This window comes from Poecile atricapillus, chromosome 2, assembly GCF_030490865.1.
Source record: "Poecile atricapillus isolate bPoeAtr1 chromosome 2, bPoeAtr1.hap1, whole genome shotgun sequence".
NCBI classification, from domain to species: domain Eukaryota; kingdom Metazoa; phylum Chordata; class Aves; order Passeriformes; family Paridae; genus Poecile; species Poecile atricapillus.
In genome coordinates, this window is record NC_081250.1 from 62,922,913 (window position 1) to 62,943,541 (window position 20,629).

The 20,629-nt window shown below is 40.1% G+C and overlaps 1 protein-coding gene across 1 annotated transcript in view; it reads left to right on the forward strand.

The window, feature by feature from the left end:
* JARID2 (jumonji and AT-rich interaction domain containing 2) overlaps positions 1-20,629 on the forward strand; it is a 210,378-nt gene that overhangs the window by 162,439 nt on the left and 27,310 nt on the right. Inside the window, exons 5-7 of the mRNA XM_058830622.1 lie at positions 1,276-1,452; positions 11,365-11,594; positions 19,356-20,373. Of these exons, the coding sequence (XP_058686605.1) occupies positions 1,276-1,452; positions 11,365-11,594; positions 19,356-20,373 (1,425 nt within the window). The remainder of the gene's footprint in view (positions 1-1,275; positions 1,453-11,364; positions 11,595-19,355; positions 20,374-20,629) is intronic.

Genomic DNA, 20,629 nt, shown 5'->3' on the forward strand with positions numbered 1-20,629 from the left:
CTAAAACATAGCCCTGTTCCAGCTACTATGAAGAAAATTAACTCCATGCCAATCAAAGCCAGTATGTTTAGGAATGGGTGATTCATTGCAGAAACAGCCTATCCTAGTTTTTGTGCCATATTTAGGTAATTCATTCATTCAAAAGTAATTTTTATAGTTAAAAGAGTATTTTGTACAAACCTGGTGGAAGGAGAAAATATGCAATCAAAAAATAAGCTTTAGTTAGTTGTTGGCAATGGCAACAACGACAGCTCAAAACCAAACCAAACACACAGTTGCAGTTCTGAAGAACTTAAAGCCAGAAGTGCTTCCTAAAGAAGCACCAGCCAAACAGCCACTACCTTGTGTTGGTCTCTAGCCCAGACCTTTTGTTTTGTTTAGCTGCAGGAAAAGAATCAAAGTTGCTCCGAGTGTGATGACTATACTTTTTTCGCTTTCTTTAAAAGAAATTTTTCTTTGGGAATAACCAGAAGGCTTCTAGGGCACCTGTTCCTCCAGGGGATAGACAGGAGACTCATTTTGAAGTAAAAAGTGATACTGAGCACATGGGAAAGTGCCCATTGGTTGACAGCAGTATTTGTACATTTAAAAGTCATGGGAACATCATGGGAAGTAATCAAGATATGAGAAGCAACATCCTCAAGAGTGTGCCACACAGGGAATCAGAAGCCTTTCCTCTTTTTTTCTCCTTTGCCAGGTATACTCTAGGCAAATAAACTTTTCAATGTCTTGGCTTTTCTCTCTTATTTCTTACTGCAGAATACCACAAAACATGGTGTACAATATTGTAGAGGTCTGCAAAATATTGTGAACTTTAAATGCTTTATTGTAATGATAACATAAAAATATCACTGCAGTGCAGACTGGTTTCTTACGTTTTTTTCTTCTGTTTGGAAAAGCTCTAAGCCTCTAGTTGTGTGATAAGATTTCAGCAAGGCACTTGAGCACGCATTTGAAATTAAGCGTGTGCATTAGTCCTTTTCTGAATACACAGAGCTATTAATTAGGGCTTGTATGTAGCAAGACTGATTTGTCTGAAGTATGAATAGAATGTGCTTGAGGGGGGGAGAACCCTGCTTTTCAAGCACATGTGTATCCCGTTGGTAAAAACTAATAAATAAAACCTCTCTGGTTAGTCATGCACTGGTCTGATCTCCCAGCTCTGAGTCCCACTCTCCCCATGCTGTGTATGACATGAAGTAGGCTATGATCAATATGGTTAGTGCAGTAAGTGAATGTAATGATGCTAATGAGCCATTTCTTTATAATGATCAGGTTCTCCAGCCCTGCCCAGCAACATGGTATATTTTGGAAGCTCTCAGGATGATGAGGATGAAGAAGAGGAGGAGGAGGAGACAGAGGACACAAAAACAGCCACAAACAATGCTTCATCATCATGCCAGTCAACCCCTAGGAAAGGAAAAACGCATAAACACGTACCAAATGGGCAAGGTAAGTCCTAAGTAGTGCTGTTCTCCTGCATCCCCTAGTGTTGTTCTAATTGGGAACGGCGGGAAGAACGACACGGACTCTCAAGGGAGTCAGAACAGGAGAGAATTTCTAGTTTATTGTTACAGCCATGTTATATAGACTAGTTCGTCGAAAGTACAGAAAGGAAACTCTTATTGGTTAGTAAAGTACTGCATTACCATCATTGGTCAGTGGGGTTTACCACCCCCTGACCCTCTCCTGCAAGGAAAACACGGGAATCAGAAAAACAGCACCTGCAGGCTGTTTTGTGTCTTTGAGGATTGTTTTGAATCCTCCCATGAATTTCCCAGGCTAGCTTCTCAGGCAGGCCTGGCAGGCCATGGGCCTACAGCCTGCTCCAAAGCTAGCTTCCATACCCTAGTAAAGAAATTTATGAGCTGAATGTGCTCAATCCTTGTCCATTATTCTGGATCTGATTGAAAAAGTGGTGGAATAAGATGGAGTTTTAGTATCTTGTGTTATAAGCTGTTTCTTCTGACAGTCTGAACTCTGTGGCAGAATTGCTGCAGGGCTGGAATTATATACACACATAGAGACACATATATATGTATATACTGACATAGGGGTCAGTCCCTTTTCCATGTAACAAGCAGTAGGACCAGAGGAAATGGCCTCAAGTAACAACAGGAAAGGTTTAGGTTGGGCATTAAGAATTTCTAATTTCTAAGAACCCTAATTTCTTCACTGAAGGGGTTGTCAAGGCTGCTCAGGGAAGTGGTTGAGTCATTATCTCTGAAGGTATTTAAAAGTCATGTAGATGTGGCACTTAGGGACATGACATGCCTTAGTGGTGGACTTAGCAGTGTTAGGTTTATGGTTGGATTCAATGATTTTAAAGGTCTTTTCCAACCTAAAAAATCCTGATTCTGTGAGATATATTTATGTATGTGTACACACACACACATGTATAGACACAGTCATGCTCTCCGGCTTTTTTTGAGACTTATGTTTAATTTATAATGACTTTGTTTTATCAAAGTTAAATATAAGCACTCATAAGTGTTACCAAAATGCATGCGAGGGCCAACACTTAATTTCTCTTGTGTGGTATTGAGACCACACTTGCAGTAGGTTGATACCACAGTCATGTTGTTGATTGAAAAATTTTATGGAAGAAACTTTTTCAAGTCAGTTATTTCTCTGCAAATCAGCAGAAGATGAATTAATTACACATTAATTAATTGTGTCACTATGTTTTTGTGCCATATCTTGAAAAATGGATCCATGTATATTGCAACATTATCTACCATATAATGGAAGATTTAAAGCTGTGCTGAAAATTTGTTGAGCCTGCTGTAATGCTCCCCTGCCAGCATCATGTGTGATGTGGTTCTTGCTTCAGCAGGAGCTCTTGTTTCATAACTCTCTGCCATCTCTGCTTGACATAATTTCAAAATGTAGCCTATGCTCTCTGTTCCCTTCCTCACTATTAGCTTTCCATGAGAATCTCTCTTTCTGGTGACTGCCCTTTCAGCTCTTCTCCTTTTAGTAGGAAGACTGAGAGGAAGGTCTCTTCACAGTGCACTTTTTGGGAGGTGACCTGTGCATGCTCTTGTTTGTTCTTTCATGCTACCTTGCTCCAAAGAAGAGATTAGTAGATCCCAATTACTTCACTGTGCTGATCCTCATCTTTGCCTTTCAAAAGGGAGTTTTCTATAAAGGCTGCCTTTGTTACATATGCCAAAATTTTTTTCATGACTGCATCTGAATCTAGTTTTATTGCATACCCAAGCTCAAAACCCACTTTTTGTGAATGATTTGTGAATAATTGCAAGGGGATGTTATGCCTAATAGCATTTCAATTGTCATCTGTGACCAGGAGCTTTAATGCTTTACCAGTCATAGATCAAAACTTGGCACTTAGGATTGATTTCTAAATAACTCCCCCAAAATAAGAAGCACAAAACTCTGCATACGGAAAATGAGGCTGCACGTAACAGAACTGCTCCCTTAGAGTTTTAAATGTGATATATCACTGCAAAATGATGCAAAAGGAGCTGATCGTGTTCCTTGAGAATGTCCCAGATGGCAGCCACTTTGAAATTAGCTCAGAACCGGAGACACCTGAAATCTTAATTGGGGGTAAGTAAAGGCAAACATAATGAGCCATATAATGGCTTCATAATCTTTATCAATATAGATCAGAGAGAGTGTAAATGAAGGTGCTGCTTTAATAGAGCTGCAAAAGACCTTTATAAAATACATAGGAGACAATGTGAGATGTTTTGACAAAGGTGAAGAAGCAGGAATTCCCAGAGAAGGCAGCTGCTTCTTCGTCATTGTAATTTCTTTTTTCCTTCTTCTCTCTCTCTCTTTTTTTTTTTTTTTTTTTTTAATTAAAATTTCCTTACCCAGGGGTATTCCCATTCTTCAGTGTCTGTTATGTTGGTTGACAGCCAGTAGTATTTTTGTTTCATGTGAATAAAGTAGGTTCTGGTTCATGTGTGTCTGTTTTAAATGAGACCACACACAAAGGCAGACCAGGGACGGGTGCAGCAAATGAACTTAATCTAGCGTGAGAGTCTATTTTTAATGAATTAAAGTCTTTTGTTTTTAATATACAATGTCTAGTCAAGCACTTTGGACCTGAAAATGCTAAGCATTTGCTATGACATACAACAACAAAGGTTCAGAGCTTGATTAATGTCATTAGACAGTGTCAAATGATTGCTTTCTGCTCAATGGGGGCAAAACAATTTTTCTGGGCAAAGTCATTTGTCAGTATCCTCTTCTGATGTCAGTATGGGGCATTAATAAGGTTGCACACCAAACTATTTGTTAAAACTGAGCCTGTTGAGCCACCTTTTGGAGAGCTAACTCAATCGAGAACGCCTGGGTGTGAATGGGAAGCACTTACAGCACGTGGCATAAGCTTGCTGCACAAGATGAAGTAATTAGTTCAACTGACTTGTTGCCTTCCAACCTTACTGCTTACACAGATACATGTAAAGCATCAAATTGTTACCTGTGCCATTTCACCCTCCTTTCATAGTGCTGCTGATGTGCTGCACACATATCCAGCTGTAAAAGAGCAAAGTGAAATGTTTGGCAGAAGTGTTTATTCCCTGCATTCATGGGAGTGTGTAAAACAGAGTGTGCAAGTCTTTCCAGGGAGGTGTTGGGTCTAAACTGCATCTCCCTGCTATTCAGAGAAAATTCCAAGTTGTAGGTAAGAGGGTAGGCTTAGGTCTTTGTCCCTTTAAACCTAATTCTTTGAATTCCTCACAACTAAATAAATCCAAGTTTGATTTCATTCTATGGCACAATGGAAGGTTTTCTCTGCAGGCTCCTGAAGAAAAATGTTTGCAGGTGCCAAGTATTTAGCTAGGCAGGCTGTGATAGAGAGCTGGAAGGCTGAGCTGAGGAGTTGTTGGGTTATCGGCCCCATCTCGGGAGCAAGGGAGGATAGGCATTACTCTACTTGAAAGGGCTTGTGGGCTGATAAAGCGCCTCAGGAGGAGCAGCATACACAGATACAGTTGTGTAGACAACTTTGACATTGCATGCAGTAGGCTACAGTTCCTTTAATAATGGTTGGCTAATTTTCTCAGGAAGAATGATTGGGGAATTAGATATTTCTCACATCAGCACAGCAGCTCAAAGGTGGAGAGGTATGTACATCTGGGCCAGCATACCAGGGAATGTCCTGTTGTCTCTGGATGCCAGAGACAGACAATTAAGTTCTAATTTACTTTCAGGAAAGCAGAATTAACCATTGTTATTTGTAACCAGACTTCATGTAGGGTGTCTGGTGTCCTTAACTGGAGTAAACCAGCTTCAGTGTGCCAGCAAACCTACAGGGTCAGAAATGTTTGCTGGTTCATGCTGTATTTTGTTAACATGATGAGATAAAAACTGCTCTGCATGCCTGTTGCCTGAAATGAGCTGGGGAGAAAACTGTAAAGATGCTTCTGATGCTTTTTATTTTGCTTTTTTTTTTCCTCTTGGGGCTCAAATTTCAAAACAGACCTGGCAGCAGTGCATAGTAAGCAAGCATTGCTAGAAACAGTATACTCTTCTTCAGTGCTGTCTTACTCACCAGAAACACAGAAGAACATTTCACTTCTCAATTTGCAATGGATAATTTAGCAGAGTAATTTCCTTACATGTGTAGTAGTACAAAGATGATGCAGGAAAAGATCGCAGATAGATTTTTTTCTTATTTCAGGGTATAGTTCAATGCAGCGTTTGTGTATCTTGGGCTTGAATGGCACATCTTTTACATATGTTACTGTTTGAGTGTGCTGTGAGAAAATTCTCATTTATGGTTGCAGTTCTTTATTTAGTTTTGGTTTTAACTGAATTTGGTATTTGTGGGTGGGTACATGAGACAGAGCCTTAGGCTTGTACATCATTTTTAGTGAAACTAATCCTGAAGAGGTAAACATTTAGAAGAAAAATGTATTTTAAAGAATGAGAAAATTTCAGGCAGAGTGCTGCAATAGTTAATGGGTAGGCAATTATTTTGATGATTTACAGCCTTTTGTTGAAAGACCATGGAACCAGTAATTGTTGCAATAAACATTTTTGCACATTTAATTTTTCTGCAAAAATATGTAACACGAAAATTACCCGGTTTGCAGTAATTTGCATATTTAAATATGCAAATCAGGCACAACACATTTGGGGATTCGCGGATTTTCAGTAGCGAGATGTATGACCTGTGGAGAAGAATAGGGGAGCTGGAAGTTGCTCAAAAAAAAAATAAAAAAAATTGAATTGTTATCCTGGTGCGAGACTCGTGATAACAGACAGACACTTCTTGTATGGACTTGCTGCTTAGTGAGTGACCCTTTTGATGCTGTTTGTGTCGTAATGGTTAGGTGAGAGTAATGAATTTGTGCTCAGACGAGACACTTGGTATTGAATTTTTACAAGCGGTGGCGCGGTGTCTCATACCAATAATGCTTCTCCCGGTGGCCCAATATATTCCTGTGCGTGCAGGGCTTGAGCCGTGTTATTGATGGTGTCAAAAACAAATTCAGTGTTACCTCTCTGCCATGCCTCTCCTGTTTGACTCCTGCTGGCATGCAGCTATGGAGATTTTCATGTGGTGTTGTCCACTGAGAAATTGAGTGGTGTTGCATTCGGGCTTGGGAAGTGTGGAAACAGCAATACCGTATCTTCATATGATGTGGTGTCAGCCTTTTCTTCTGAAGTACTCCTTTGCTTCTGACTCTGAGTAGGCAGAGCATGTTGCGGGGCTCCAGAAGACAGCTTCTATCCCTGGAAATGATTTATGGAAGTCAGAACATACCCAACATTTAAGGAAAACAATTGGCAGTATTAAAATACTGTGTTTTATGGAAGTAGAAGGTTGTTTTAGTTCCTCTGGGAGGGGAAAAGAATTATTGCCTGGGTCCTTTAACGCAGTTTGAGAGCCACATAAATGTTTTCACAGTGACTTAGAACTGAATTAAAGCCAGAGCAAGAATGTTTTTGTACAGTAATGGATACTCCATGCCAGAAAGTTGATTAATACTGCAGCTCTTCCCAAACATGATCTATGTAACAACATGAAGTTTGCACTGGAATAGCTGGCTCGGGTTCACAATATTGGCAAGGTTCCCTTTTCTCCTTCTAAAAACAAAACTTCTCCCTTTCACCTCTATCTCCCCTCATTCTTCTGGATGGTTTTATGAATGTGCAATCACTTGCTTTATGCAGCACAAGCTCTGCAACATGCAGCACATGTGTATGTGTATAGTCCGTGCCTTCATCTTCCAGACACTGGCACACAGCAAAAGGCTTCAGTACTCTGCAGGCCATATTAAACCTCCCCAGTTATCTCAAGTATAAAGCATATCAGGTGCAGGAGCAACCTCCAGGAGGGCTTGGAAACAAAGCTTTGTCCATGGAGTCAATAGCTGACTGAACCCAGTCCAGTAATTCTGCTGCCTCCACAGTGAAAGCCTGATTATTGTACATATTATAAATTAGCTTCTGAATGGCTGTCTGGCTGTATCCTGTGAAGTGTTTGTGTGCAAATTAATTTGTAGGAATACTTCCGAAAATTGCTGAAAACACATTATGTTTATCACCCACTGCAGTGTCAATTCCTGTAGTAAATGCTTAGTTAATCTGTAGTAATTGAGCACATCTGTGGCTTTACTAGACAAATTTTTTTAGACATTATTATAGCTGCACCTAATACAGACACAATTTGCGCAGTTTGTATTGGTTTGTGTAGGGATTCTTTATCACAGTCTCAAATGAAATACCCCAAAGTCCCAGTATGGGATCCTGGGTGAATATTGGTGCCCAGAGTCCAGTTCCCCTGATGCAGGGAGCGCTGTGATGCATCTGTGGGGATCACGCCTGCCATAAGGTTTTGCTCTGCTGCCATAAATTATATCAGTGGTTTAAAAACCCCCAGTGCTCATGAGTTTTGAATGTAGTGGTTCAGTTTCTTTGCTTTTGATCATCGCTGCTAACCAAAAGACCCACAAGTATTTCACTGTGGGACTCTTATTGTTTCAATTTAATAATAATAATAGCTTTGGAGGACACAGCATTTTGAGAATAAGCATTCTATTGGATATGAGCATAATGATACCCATTTATTCTATCTGGAGTGTCTGAAAACTAAAAATTTACTTACACTTTTAATTTTTTGTTAATAGTGCTTCTTACCTTTAAGAAGAAGCTGTACTGGAAATACAGTGTTGGTTAAGGTAGCATAAAATAATCATAATTAAAAACTACATATCATTTCAGCTTCAGGAGTGCAAGTTTCACTGCTAGTGTAGGTTGGACTTGGTTTTTTGTCATTTTACCTTCTAATGAAATTATTGCTTCAAGGGTGAAACCTTTATTGACTACTCTTCAGCAAGGAACTAAAGTGACTGGGAACAGAACATTGGATATTGGAATGTCAGATTTAGAATTTCTAAGATGGCAGATTGTCTGTAGCACGTCTGGGGTTCGTAAAGCACAACCTACACCTTTCCTGATTTTCTGAGTGCATCAGAAATATTTAAGAGCTGGCAGACGTGAAGGAGAATGCAATTTGCTTCGTAAGAAGACACAAAAGAATTAGTTAATCATTTCATTGTTTAATCAGATTTGGTCTCAGTAATATATAATGCAGAGTTTTTGAGGGTTATTGTTTTCTTTCTTTTGAGAAGTGAGTGTTGCTGGCTTATTATCAGTTACTCTTCAAAAATGAGATTTTTGGGGGTGGGGGGGGGGTTTAGCCTTTTTTGGTGTTACATTTTTTCTTTGAACCATTTTACTAGCTGTTGGGGCCGGAGTTTAATCCTGTATTGTACTAAATAAATTTATTGTCTAAATAACTTGCTTCAACATTTTTAGTGAGATGGGAGGAAAATCATAGTTTAGGGATTCCCCCCCCACAAATGCTTGGCTTGCGATAGCATTTTGTAATTAATCAAGCTAACATTTTGATATTTGTTCACATACTATGTTTGTGAATTTTCAGTACCTACTATTGCAGAAAGGTTTTATAGCTGGATATAATGAATGGTCATCTAGGTGTTGGAAGAAACAAATACTGATTTTTATAGAAACTGATACCATCTACTGTTTAAATATAAGACAACATGGCAAAAACTGTTTTGCATCTACATTTCCCTTTGTTGTGTTTTCAGACTTAAGCTTTTTAAGCTTTTCCTGTGAGACTGAACATTTTTTTCCTCCTGTTTCTCTCTTCCCCTTTTCAAGAATCTTACAAATTAAGACAAAAGATAATTACTCAGAGGGTAAAACTGGCAGGGTTCCCACGACACTTAAATTTAATGAGCTGTTGCATATAAAATATACCTTGTCTCATGTTTGCTTCTTTTTTTTTTCTTTTTTAAATTTTTTTTATTTGGTGAACCACAGAAGTACGCAATTTGGCTTTTTTGGCTGTGTTTTCTATTTTAGTAATCTTCAGTTTTTAAAGTGGCAGCTGATTACAGAAAATTAATCTCTGATTTGAATGTTTCCGTAGGAGCAGATCGGTATTTACAGTTTGTTCCCTTCAAAGGAAGATATCACTCTAAATGATAAAATACATATTAACAAAGCTGCCATTGGTTGTTTGTGCTATGTCTTATTAAAAATAAATAGTTGTGCTTTGTGCATCTGTAGCACCTTGCATCTGATGTGAGAATTCCTTACAAAGGAGGATGAATATATTGTCATGAACTTCCTGAGAGGGGTTTGCAATCATTATCAGTTCCACCACTGGAAATGAGATACAAAGGGTTAGGCGATTTTCACAGACATTACTGAGAAATCCTTGGCTGGCTGGGCAGCACCAGTTGCTCCTGAGCTCAGGAGTGACAGAACCATGGGGAAATTTGTGGTGACTCCACTGTTGACAGCTTTTCTCTCGTTCTTACTCCATTTATGCAAGTGGGAAGGAAGAGAGGAGGAAAAGCAATTGCAGTTTTTTCTTTTTTAAGTAACCTGCTTCAACACTTATGATTGACTGAATAGGATAAGGGAACTGAAAATACGGTAAACGATGTGAAAATTGAATTTGCCAATAGTTTGCTGGGGTTCCAGCTGTGGGAAGCTGGATAGCTGCTTGGGAAGGTTTGGAAGTAGGGCCTGCTCAACAGCAGCTTAGCTGCCCCTCTTCAGTAGGAGATCCCTGTCCAGTGGGATTGTTGGGTTTTTATTACTTTTTTTATTACTTACTGCTTCTCCTACTGTTAATACACTACATGTGTAGGGACAGCTAAACTTCACAAATTAAGTAAGATGGTATGTGTTGCAGGAATATAATCTTTAGTGACAAAAAAAGGCTTTCATTTCACAAGAAAACAGTAACTTCATGTATTTAGTTACTACTCCCAAACAGATGGTGTATAATAAATGGTTGTGTGTAATAAATAAGATTTTCACATAGCTGTGCTATTAAGTATTTATGAAGTTTCTTGTTTGCATCCTTTCCTAAACCATGTCAAAGAAAGACAGAGATAGAAATCAAGAGTAAAAGGCAGGAGGGCATTTGCCATTGTGGATGTTGGATCATAAGCCTTGCGAACCTCTGTCAAGTGCTCCACTAAAGAGGGGACATCACTGACATGAATTCAGCACACTTTCAATTAACAAACAGAGAAATGTGATGCGATTTTTTTGTTTGTTTGTTTTAGCTTCAGCTTTTCACGTTCCCTGACAACACAAGAGCAGTGACTATTCTTAAATAAATTCAGCAGAGAGACAGGAACAAAACTTGCTTATATACATTCACATAATATTTATTGTACAAAAATAAATGTGTCTGTTCCACACTTTCTTATCCCTGCATTTAAAAGTTACAGTGCTCAGCACAGGTCCCAGTGTTACTTCATGTCACATGTTCCAAAACGGTTTTAATATTTTCCTTTCTTTGCAGAAGTACCTTTTTCTATTTGCAGCTTGTCTGCTATAGGCAAACTGCTGTCAGTTTGATTCAGCAGTTTGGGTATTGACGAAAACAAAACATGCTTTTTCATGGAATGTTTCCTTTCTTCTACATTGGTATAAAAATAAATCTTTTTTCTCTTTAGGTTATGTTTAGAATTCCCTCACTGTGAGAGCAAAAAAAGATAATTAAAACTGTCATAAGTAAAAATCAAACCCAGAATTCTAAATCTAGGTCAGTCAAAACAGTAATATACCTTGTATGTTTTAATTTGGCTATTGAAGATAATGTGTGCTATCAAGCAGAGGAAATACTTTAGTAAATCTGTTCATCTAAAGAAATATGCAAAATAGTGCTATTTCTGTATTGATTTAGCTTTGGATGTAAGAAGGCATTCACTAAATATCCAACACTGAGTGCAGAGAAAATTGTGATGTTTTGAATGAAGTGTTTGGTCTGGCACAGTTTTCCTTTTCTTGTTTTTCCCTTAATAACCTGATTTTCTCTCTTCTCAGTCTTCAATGGGTCCAGCAAATCATCGAAGGAGAAAGAACCTGCTCAGAAACACAAAAGCAAAGAGGCCACCCCAGGGAAGGAGAGGAACAGCGAACATAAGGCTGAGAGTCGAAAAGACCAGGCTGCTGCTAATCACCACGCTACTACAAACACTGGCTCCTCTACGAAAGGGCTCACGGCTAACAACCACCACACTCTTCACAGATCGGCTCAGGACTTAAGGAAACAGGTAATAGTAAGTTGTACTCTACTGTGGACACACGGGAAACAAAAGCTTTTAAGGTTCTAAGCTGCTTTTTCCACTGCTTGGTGTACATTGAATGTGGCAAACCTTAAAAGCTTGCTCTGAAACAGCAGGGAGTTAATTTTCAGTGATTGAAAAAAGAAAAATATATACATGGGAAGTCAGTATGATAACGTAAGTGTGCTTTACAACCCTGTCTTTTCATTATCTGGTATATTCATATGAAAGAGGAAAGTGTTCCCACTGATGTTTATGAAACCTTTCTGACTGGCACTCTGTGCTGACAGTGCCAATGCTGGCAGCATGTGGAAGAAGGAGCTGGTCTGTGTGACTTATCTCAGGGGCTCACTGGTGCTCTGGAGAACCTGACATTGCCCTCATGTGCCTTGGTTTGCACATGGGCAACACAAACCTCAGAGTCTGGGACAAATGTTGCGCCTGATGCATAAAGATGCTCCAAAATACGGTCTCCTTCACCATGGAGGTACCTGGTGGGAGACATTTTTACTGTTCCATGTTACTTGGTTGAAAGCTAGCAAAAAGATTCAGCAAGAGATTTGTTTCAACTTAATTTGAATTCAGGTGTGAAACTTTATCAGACTGGTCTTTCAGTGCTTTTGACTGTCCTTATTCAGGCTGGGGCTGGGTTAGCAGACCAGGGCAGTACAGTACAGAAAGCTTGCTGACTTCTGCCTTTTGGGGGTTTTGGGTTTGGATTTTTTGGGGGATGGGGTGCTGTTGATTTGGTTGTTTTTTTCATTGGTTTGGTTTTTTGTGGGGCTTTTTTCCACCCTGTTTTTGTTTGTGGGTTTGTTTTTTTTTTGGTTGGTTGAAGTTTGGTTTTGTTTTTGTTTGTGTTTTCTGTTTGGTTCATTTGTTGCTCTGTTGTTGATTGGTTGGTTGTTTCGCAGTGATGAATTCTCAACAGGCTGATTGGAGACAGTCTTTACTTGCTGACACCTAAAGGTTTTCCTTCTAAGTAGGCTGACCTGGTCCTCAATGGAGCTGGAATTGCCATCTTGTAGAGGGCTATCAAGGCCTTTAAATGGCACCTCTGAATCACAAGCTTGGAAATTAAAAATGGCAAAAGAAAAAGCAGTGATGATCTTGCTGAGGAAATCTTTAATCCTGTGTGTTTCAGTGGTGGTTTAAGTTCTCCTGAAATGCCTCCACTGATTTTGTATTACTTTATAAATCAGATTTGAGATCCTGAAGGCTATTCACAGTCTGTCTGTACCTCTGTAAGACTTCAGTTCTTTTTTCTGCCATGGCAGTTTGCCTTTATCTGGGTATCAGTGTGAATGTCTGCCTTTTTGGATTTTTTTTTTTGTGATTACCAGTATCTTATGGTCCTTGCTGTGACATGCTCTGTCATGAGCTCATGGTGTTTAACAAGTTTCTCAAAACATAACAATGCAGTTCTTAATTCTTTTAACCTACTGGAACAGTTGTGTGAAATGCTTTAAAGTTGTATCATCAGAGTTGGATTGGTTAAAACTTTTGTGAAAGTCAACTGCTGCTGCTTCTGAAGGTAGTTCTGAAAGGAAAAAGACAAGTGTAGAACAGTTTTGTCTGCAATCCAAGTGGTTTTGCTTCCTAGAGTATTAAATGTTTTTGATTATGCGACACACAAGCAATGCAGTACAACCAGCAGTCACACCACATGGACACATCAGCAAGGGTCTCCCCAGGCTTCAGAAAATAAAATAAGGAGGGGTTTAAGTCAAGATGATGTGGGTTTTCTTTTTTTTTTTTCTTTTTTTTAATTCTTTCTAAAAAATAGTTCGGCACCTACATTTTCTTCTGCAACCCCCACAGTGCCATAAGTATTTTCTTACACATTTTAATGAACATGTGACTCTTAACTAATCAAAAGTGGATTATATGTTTTGCCTGACAGAAGGCCTTAGTTCTATACAAAACCGTAGACTTATCAGTTATGGGACGTTGCTAAATTTCTTGCTGGTCCTGAGTCTCTGACTTCTTCAGTATTTAAAAAATGATAATTTTTTCCCAGGGTGCCAGCCACATGTTTTTCCTCCTTCCACTATATTTTTGCTTCTTGATCACTGCATTTGCATGGTTTATTTATCTGTGTTTTTGTTTTAAGTCTTAAAGAAAATAAAGGCAGAAACACTAGAAACTACCAGAGATTTTCTGTTGTCCTCTCTGTTTCTGTTTTTCTGTCTTTCTTCTTCTGGTGTGCCCTTGCACTTGTCACAGGCTCCTTATCTCTTTTGCTTTCTCCTTTCCCATCTTCCAATGTATTCCTACTTTAAAGGGTTGTGAGCAAAGGAAATGTGGTTCAATGGGGCCCTCTCTTGGCCTAATATGGTAATTTACCTCTGCACAACTCTTAGAAGCACAGCACTATTTTTATGAATGAATTCAAGATCAGTTGCATAACTTGGATTTGTTTGGCACCAAAACTGTTGTCAGTGTCGCTAATGTTGCGCTTATCACCGTGGTTGCTATCTAGGAGGTTATTTATTTTTTGTGTAGGGTTTTGGAGGCTGAATCCTAGGTGCTATGCAGAGGTGTGTACGTAGACCAGTTTGAATCTAACAAACCCACTGCTGCAAGACTGTGCTTTCCACTTTTTTTTTTTCTTTTTTAATAGAGACAAAATTTAAAATGTCACACCATGTTTTACTGCAGAGCAAGTGTTCAGTTAAGGAGAGAAAAGAGTGGTCTGAAGATGATTATATGTCAGTGTCCTAAACTGAGAACATAGCTGAAAAGCAGAGATAAGATTATTTATACCCCTAGTTTCACCTTTGGCTCAAGACTTTCATGTAAGGCTAATGTCAGTCACTTTATTTCTACTAGGTGCTCACCTAGTTGATGAATGAAAGGCTGTGGATGTTGTCCCTCTGGACTTCAGTAAAGTCTTTGACACAACCTTCCACACAATTCTTTCGGAGAAACAGGCTGATCATGGCTTGGATGGGTGTTAGCTAGGTTAAAAACTGTCTGGATGGCTGGGCCCAGAGGGTGGTGGTAAATGGAGTTACATCCATTTGTCAGCTGGTCACCCATGGTGTTCTCCAGGGCTCAGTATGGGTGCCAGTGCTGTTTAACATCTTCATCAGTGACCTGGGCAAGGGGATTGAGGACACCCTCAGTCAGTTCACACACGACACGAAGGGGGCAGAAGCATTGATCTGCTGAGGGTAGAAAGGCTCTGCAAGGGATCTGGAGAGGCAGGAAAGCTGCCCAGCAGAAAAGAACCCAGGGGTGCTGGTCGACAGTGGCTGAACAAGAGCCAGTCTGTGCCCAAGCAGCCAAAAGGCCAATGGCATCCTGGCCTGTATCAGGAACAGTGTGGGCAGCAGGAGCAGGGCAGTGATTGTCTCCTTGTACTCAGCACTGGTGAGGCCACACCTCGAGTGCTGTGTTCAGTTTTGGGCCCCTCACCACAAGGAAGACTTTGAGGGGCTGGAGAAGGTCCGGAGAAGGTCCAGAGCAGGGCAGTGGAGGTGGGGAAGGGTCTGGGGCACAAGTCTGATGAGGAGCAGCTGAGGGAGCTGGGGGCATTGAACGTCGAGAAAAAGAGGCTCAGGAGGCATCTTATTGCTCTATAAGTGCCTGAAGGGATGGTGTAGCCAGGTGGGGTTCAACCTCTTCCTCTGGATAACAAGAAATAGGACCAGAGAAAATTGCCTCAAGTTGCACCAGGGTAAGTTTAGATTGGGTATTAGGAAAAATTTCTTTGCTGAAAATGTGGGGTCAGGTATTAGAACGGCCTGCCCAGGGGTGTGATTGAGGCACCATCCCTGGAGGTGTCGAAGAGATCTGTTGGCATGGCACTTATGGACATGATTTAGAGGTGGACTTGGCAGTGCTGGGTTAATGGTTGGACTCCATGGTAAGTTTGAATAAAAATTCAAAATATTGTGCTTACCATCTCAGATTGGAGGTTGTATCTTAAAGCTGATGGTGCTCATGACATGTTTTGCTTTGAACAGGAGAAGCTATGAGGATATTGCCTTTTTACATGAGCACTTTACTGTGGTCTGTTCTCAGTCCCTGTGCCACAAGCTCTTGCTGCAGAAGTGCCTGGGTGTCTCTTCAGACTTCTGGTCACAACTTCCTCAGAAAAAATCATCAGCAAGCTGGAGTGACAAGGTGCCTCCATGCAGCCTGAATGCTCACACTGAGGTTTTTTTCTTGATTATATATGGCAGCACAGTAATACAGCTATAGCCTCCTGAAACCTTCTGAAAACCTTCTGTAGAGGAGATTCCACAATGTCCATTGACAGCTTCTTCCAGTGTTTTCCTTTTCTACTAATGAGCAAGTTTTCCTAGTTGTGCCTCAGATCATTGTAGACATCTAAAGGGAATTTTTCCTCCTACTTTTCCCAGTGAACATGGAAAGAACATTTACTGTCTCTTTCCAGAAGAGCTCCTTCTGCATCAGAAGATTGTTACAGAGTTATCCCATAGTGATCTCTTTCACAGTAAGACCAGATCCCATGGCTTTTCATCAAGAGTCTTATTTTCCAAATACCTGAGCACTTTGTGTTTTTTTAGACTTGCTCCTCTATCAAAATTTTTCTCATAAAATTTTTCCTTAGGGAAAGCCTGTGCTCCTACCCTTTGTTTTCAACATCCTAATTAATAGGTCTCAGAAAGGGATTTGTGCGCTTTGTATTGCCATTGCTGCGGTCCCCAAATGTTATTCTTCCCCTGCATGTATATGATTTGTGCCTCCTAAATACAGCACTTCCTCTTATGGTAGAAATGTTCTGAAATAGGTTCTTCAGGAGTGCTTTTGATTTTTGTCTTGTCTTGTGAGTGATTACAGCCTCTTCCTTCCAGGTGTGTTTCACTGTCAGATTTTACAATCATGAAAATACTTGGTAGAACCAAGGCAAAGCCAAGTCCCTGCAGAAAGACACATGAAATGCCCTCCCAGAACAATAGTGAGCTATAACAATGAAAACTTTTCTTGAGGATGCCTTTACTTAGTCCCTTGTGAAGCCACTTTGGAGTAATAATGTCTGAGATGTGTCTCAGGAGTTTGATGGAATGTCCCAGGGGACAGTGTCTGGAATCCTGAGGAAGCAGCGGTGCTTCTTTACCTTCTCAGCCAGGTGTCTGTCAGAAGATGACTAAATTTGTTTGATTTGCTATTTTGGCAAAACCCTGGGTAGATTTTGTTGGTTTTTTAATATTATTTTATAATCATTTGTGTGTTTTCAAATTAACTGTTTGATGATTTGTTGTACACTTATTTTAGGATTTGAAATTAGGTAGACTCTGTCTGCTCCTAGCTTATTTCCAGGTATCTTTTACCTGACTGAGGTTGCTATCCTAGCCTTTTTGCTGAAATGGATTATGTTATGTATCCAATAAATATTCAGTCAGTGGCACTTCTGGTGAAGGTTAATGCAAAAGAAGCAGGAACACTTTAGTCAGGCTATTTGTTATCCTTCCTTGTGTGGTGCTTTATCTCATCCATTGTTTGTTATCTTGTATTTTTAAGGTATTTACTTTTTTTTTTTTTTTTTTCTCTTTTAGTCTCTTGCTAACTGAAGTTTCTTTAGCTCCTTGGCCTTTCGGATTTTAATATGTGCTTTTTCTTTTCCTATATAGTTGTCCTTAGTCACATAATTGTGTTACCACTTTTTACTGTGATCATTTTCTAATTTTCCAGTCATTAGAGAACTTCATGAACAGCCATAATGGCCTGTGCTTTATGCCTTTCCTCTGAGAGGAAATTGCTTTGGTTTTGATATTTTCAGGTAGATTTTTCTTTTCTTCTGTTTTGTTTATGGTTGGGTGGTTTTGTTGGCTTTTTGTTTGTTTGGTTGGTTGTTTGGTTTTTGTTATTTTTTGAAGTCTGTTGTCCTTTCTCTACTGTCATCACATCTTAGAAATGAAAACCTATTTTATGATCATTGTCACCCAAATTACCTTCCCCTCCCAGTTCTCAATCAATTCTTCTCTATTAGTCTAGTTGAAATCTGTAATCGATGTTCCTAGCTATTTATAAATCCAGGGATGTTCAGCGCTTGTTGTGACTGCTGCAAGAGGCAACGTCTCAGCAGCTTTCTACCCATGTTTGTTCTGCAGCATGAAAAAGTGCTGTGAAAGTTAAATCCAGGCCTTCATTTCAAGTATGGAATACTGCTTAAATTTCAAGGGAAATGGGTAAATGCATTTCTGTTTGTAATTGTTTGCTTTCCATATGATACCTCATACATCTTTGAAAAGCTCAAGGTAAAAATTCATGTCATCAGTTAACTGGATTTTCCTTAAGTGTTTCTACCTTTCAAGCACAGGAAGGACAAGAATATGGATGGTTTTTAAAAGATCATTACTCCTGCTCCAGTTTCTGGAGTGCAGAGGAGAAAATGTCCATAAACGTGTGTGTGTGTGTGTGCAGAATCCTCAGGTTCCAGTTCCCCTTCCACAAGTCACTGCATGCAAGACCATAGCACAGTATTTTAAGCAGCCTCTATTTGATCCCTATACCATCTTTATTATATAAGTGACTGCAGTTCTTGCATTTATTTGAGAGAAGCTTCCATGCTTAATGATTTGGCAAGAATTTCAAAATCCCACAGGAGAAAGTGTTACAACTCTCCAGGAAATGGTGTTATTCACCTGAGTGCTGATAAGGGGTGATTGTACCGTATGCTTTCACTTTGAGCTCTTTTAGCAATGTTTCTGACTTTGGATGTGCTTTTCTGTGCTTACAGTCATTTAAGGAGGTGAGATGTCAATGTATAAAGTTGTGTAAATGCTGAAATTTGTTTCAGTTTTGAACTTGAGCTTTGTTTTTTTAGTAGTGGGGTTTAGCTTTGGCAGTGCTGAGCTGTCTCAATTCCCTTTGTAGATGGGGGTTGCTTTTGGTCCTTAACACATCTTTCAGTTCAAATACAAATTCTAGTCTCATAACTGGGTTTAAATGTCTAACAGAAAGCAGCAGAGTCCAGCAATTCTAATCTGCATTGACACAATATGAACTAATAGAATATGTGTCAGCAAAATTGCACATATACCAAACTTAAGAAAAAAATTACATTGGACTACGGTATGCGTTTTTTAATTTCAAATTATCAACTTCAGCAACAGCATGCTGCCCAAAATGTAATATGTATGACAGACTGGATCCTTCATGGCCGTGCTGATCTGTTTGGTGCATAATGTGTGCCACATCTCTTTTTATATGTATGCATGGATAGAAGGTAAATTGATTTGAATCTCGGTGTGTTTTTTGCAAATGTGCAGATTCCAGTTAGAGTAGATAATACATGCTGCCTATTTTGCCTGCTAAGAAGTAGTGAAATGTGTGTGCATGTAAAGGAAGGTTGGGTGGGGGGGAGAGAGAGAGAGTGTCTGGAAGGCCAGAAAAAGAGGTAATAAAGGTTTTAGTTTGCAAATCAGACTGTCCGTGTTTCTGGTAGACAAGGGAGGGGGTAGTGCAGGCAAGGGACCTCAGTCTTCCTAATGCCAAAGGCTTTGTAACCTCTGAAGGCAAGACTGGGGGCTTTCTGGTAAATAAAAAAAACCTCCAAATTTTTATTTTATTTTATTATTAGAAATGCCTAGTCTCCTCTTTTGCCTGTGTGCAAACCATTATATGAAGATTGTATGACGGAGCCAGGTGTTGGGACTGGAGAATATGGTTGTCCAGCAAATGGGAAATCGGGACTGAGTGGTCACATTATTAATTTACTTTTCTGTTTTGTGTTTCCTTCCTTCTGCTCCTCGTACAACACTTCTGGCATTTCAGGTTTCTAAAGTCAACGGGGTCACTCGAATGTCATCTCCGAGTGCAAATGCAGCCAGTGCCAAAAAGATGAGAGAAGTCAGACCTTCACCGTCCAAAACTGTGAAGTACACTGCAACAGTGACAAAGGGAACTGTCACATACACCAAAGCCAAGAAAGAACTGGTCAAGGAAACCAAACTAAATCACCACAAACCCAGTTCACCTGTCAACCACACAATCTCAGGGAAAATAGAAAGTAGCAATGCAAAAACCCGCAAACAGGTGCTATCCCTTGGAGCATCCAAGTCTAACAATACCGCTGTTAATGGTGTAAAAGTCAATGGCAAGTTGAACCAAAAGACATGCACTAAGGAGGTGGGGAGACAGTTAAGGGAGGGGCTGCGCAATTCGAAGAGGAGGCTGGAAGAGACTAGTCACATAGACAAAATACAGTCGCCCACCAAGAGAATGAAAGGGGCCGTCAACTTGGCAGAAGCTGCCAGCAAAAAGGCAGCAGTAGAAAAGCCTTTGCTGAATGGACACCTTAGAAAGGAAGTGCCAGAGAAGAGTTTGGAAAGAAATAGGCCGAAAAGAGCCACTGCTGGAAAGAGTACGCCAGGGAAACAAGCACATGGCAAAACTGAAAATGCCTCCTGTGAAAATCGTTCTACCTCTCAAGCGGAGTCCTTGCACAAGCCACAAGACTCAATGGGAAAGCACGAAAAGGGCAGTAGTAAGTCTGGGTGGGGGATGCTGGGGGAGATTCCCATCCTTAGGCCCTCCACCAAGGAATTTCATGACCCACTGATATACATTGAGTCAGTCCGAGCTCAGGTAGAGAAGTATGGGATGTGCAGGGTGATTCCTCCTTCAGACTGGAGACCTGAGTGCAAGCTAAATGATGAAATGCGGTTTGTGACACAGATTCAGCACATACACAAGCTAGGCAGGCGCTGGGGACCCAACGTGCAGCGGCTGGCCTGTATCAAGAAGCACCTCAAATCTCAGGGCATTACCATGGATGAACTCCCACTCATAGGTAAGGGCTGTGATTCCTTGGCCTTTTGCCGCTGCTTCTCGGTGTCCATATACAACTTTATGCTCCGTTTGTCTTTATGCTTAACCAAACCCCTGTTCAATCAACACTGCAGAGCTCTGAATCTCTCTCTTTTCTTTGGCCAGGCACGATGCAGGTAGGTTGTTTCAGAATCTTCTTCTTTCTCTGCTGTTTACTTATGTGGGTAGTGCGACTGTGTATATTGATAGCCTTGTTTTAAAGGTTGTCTCAGAATATT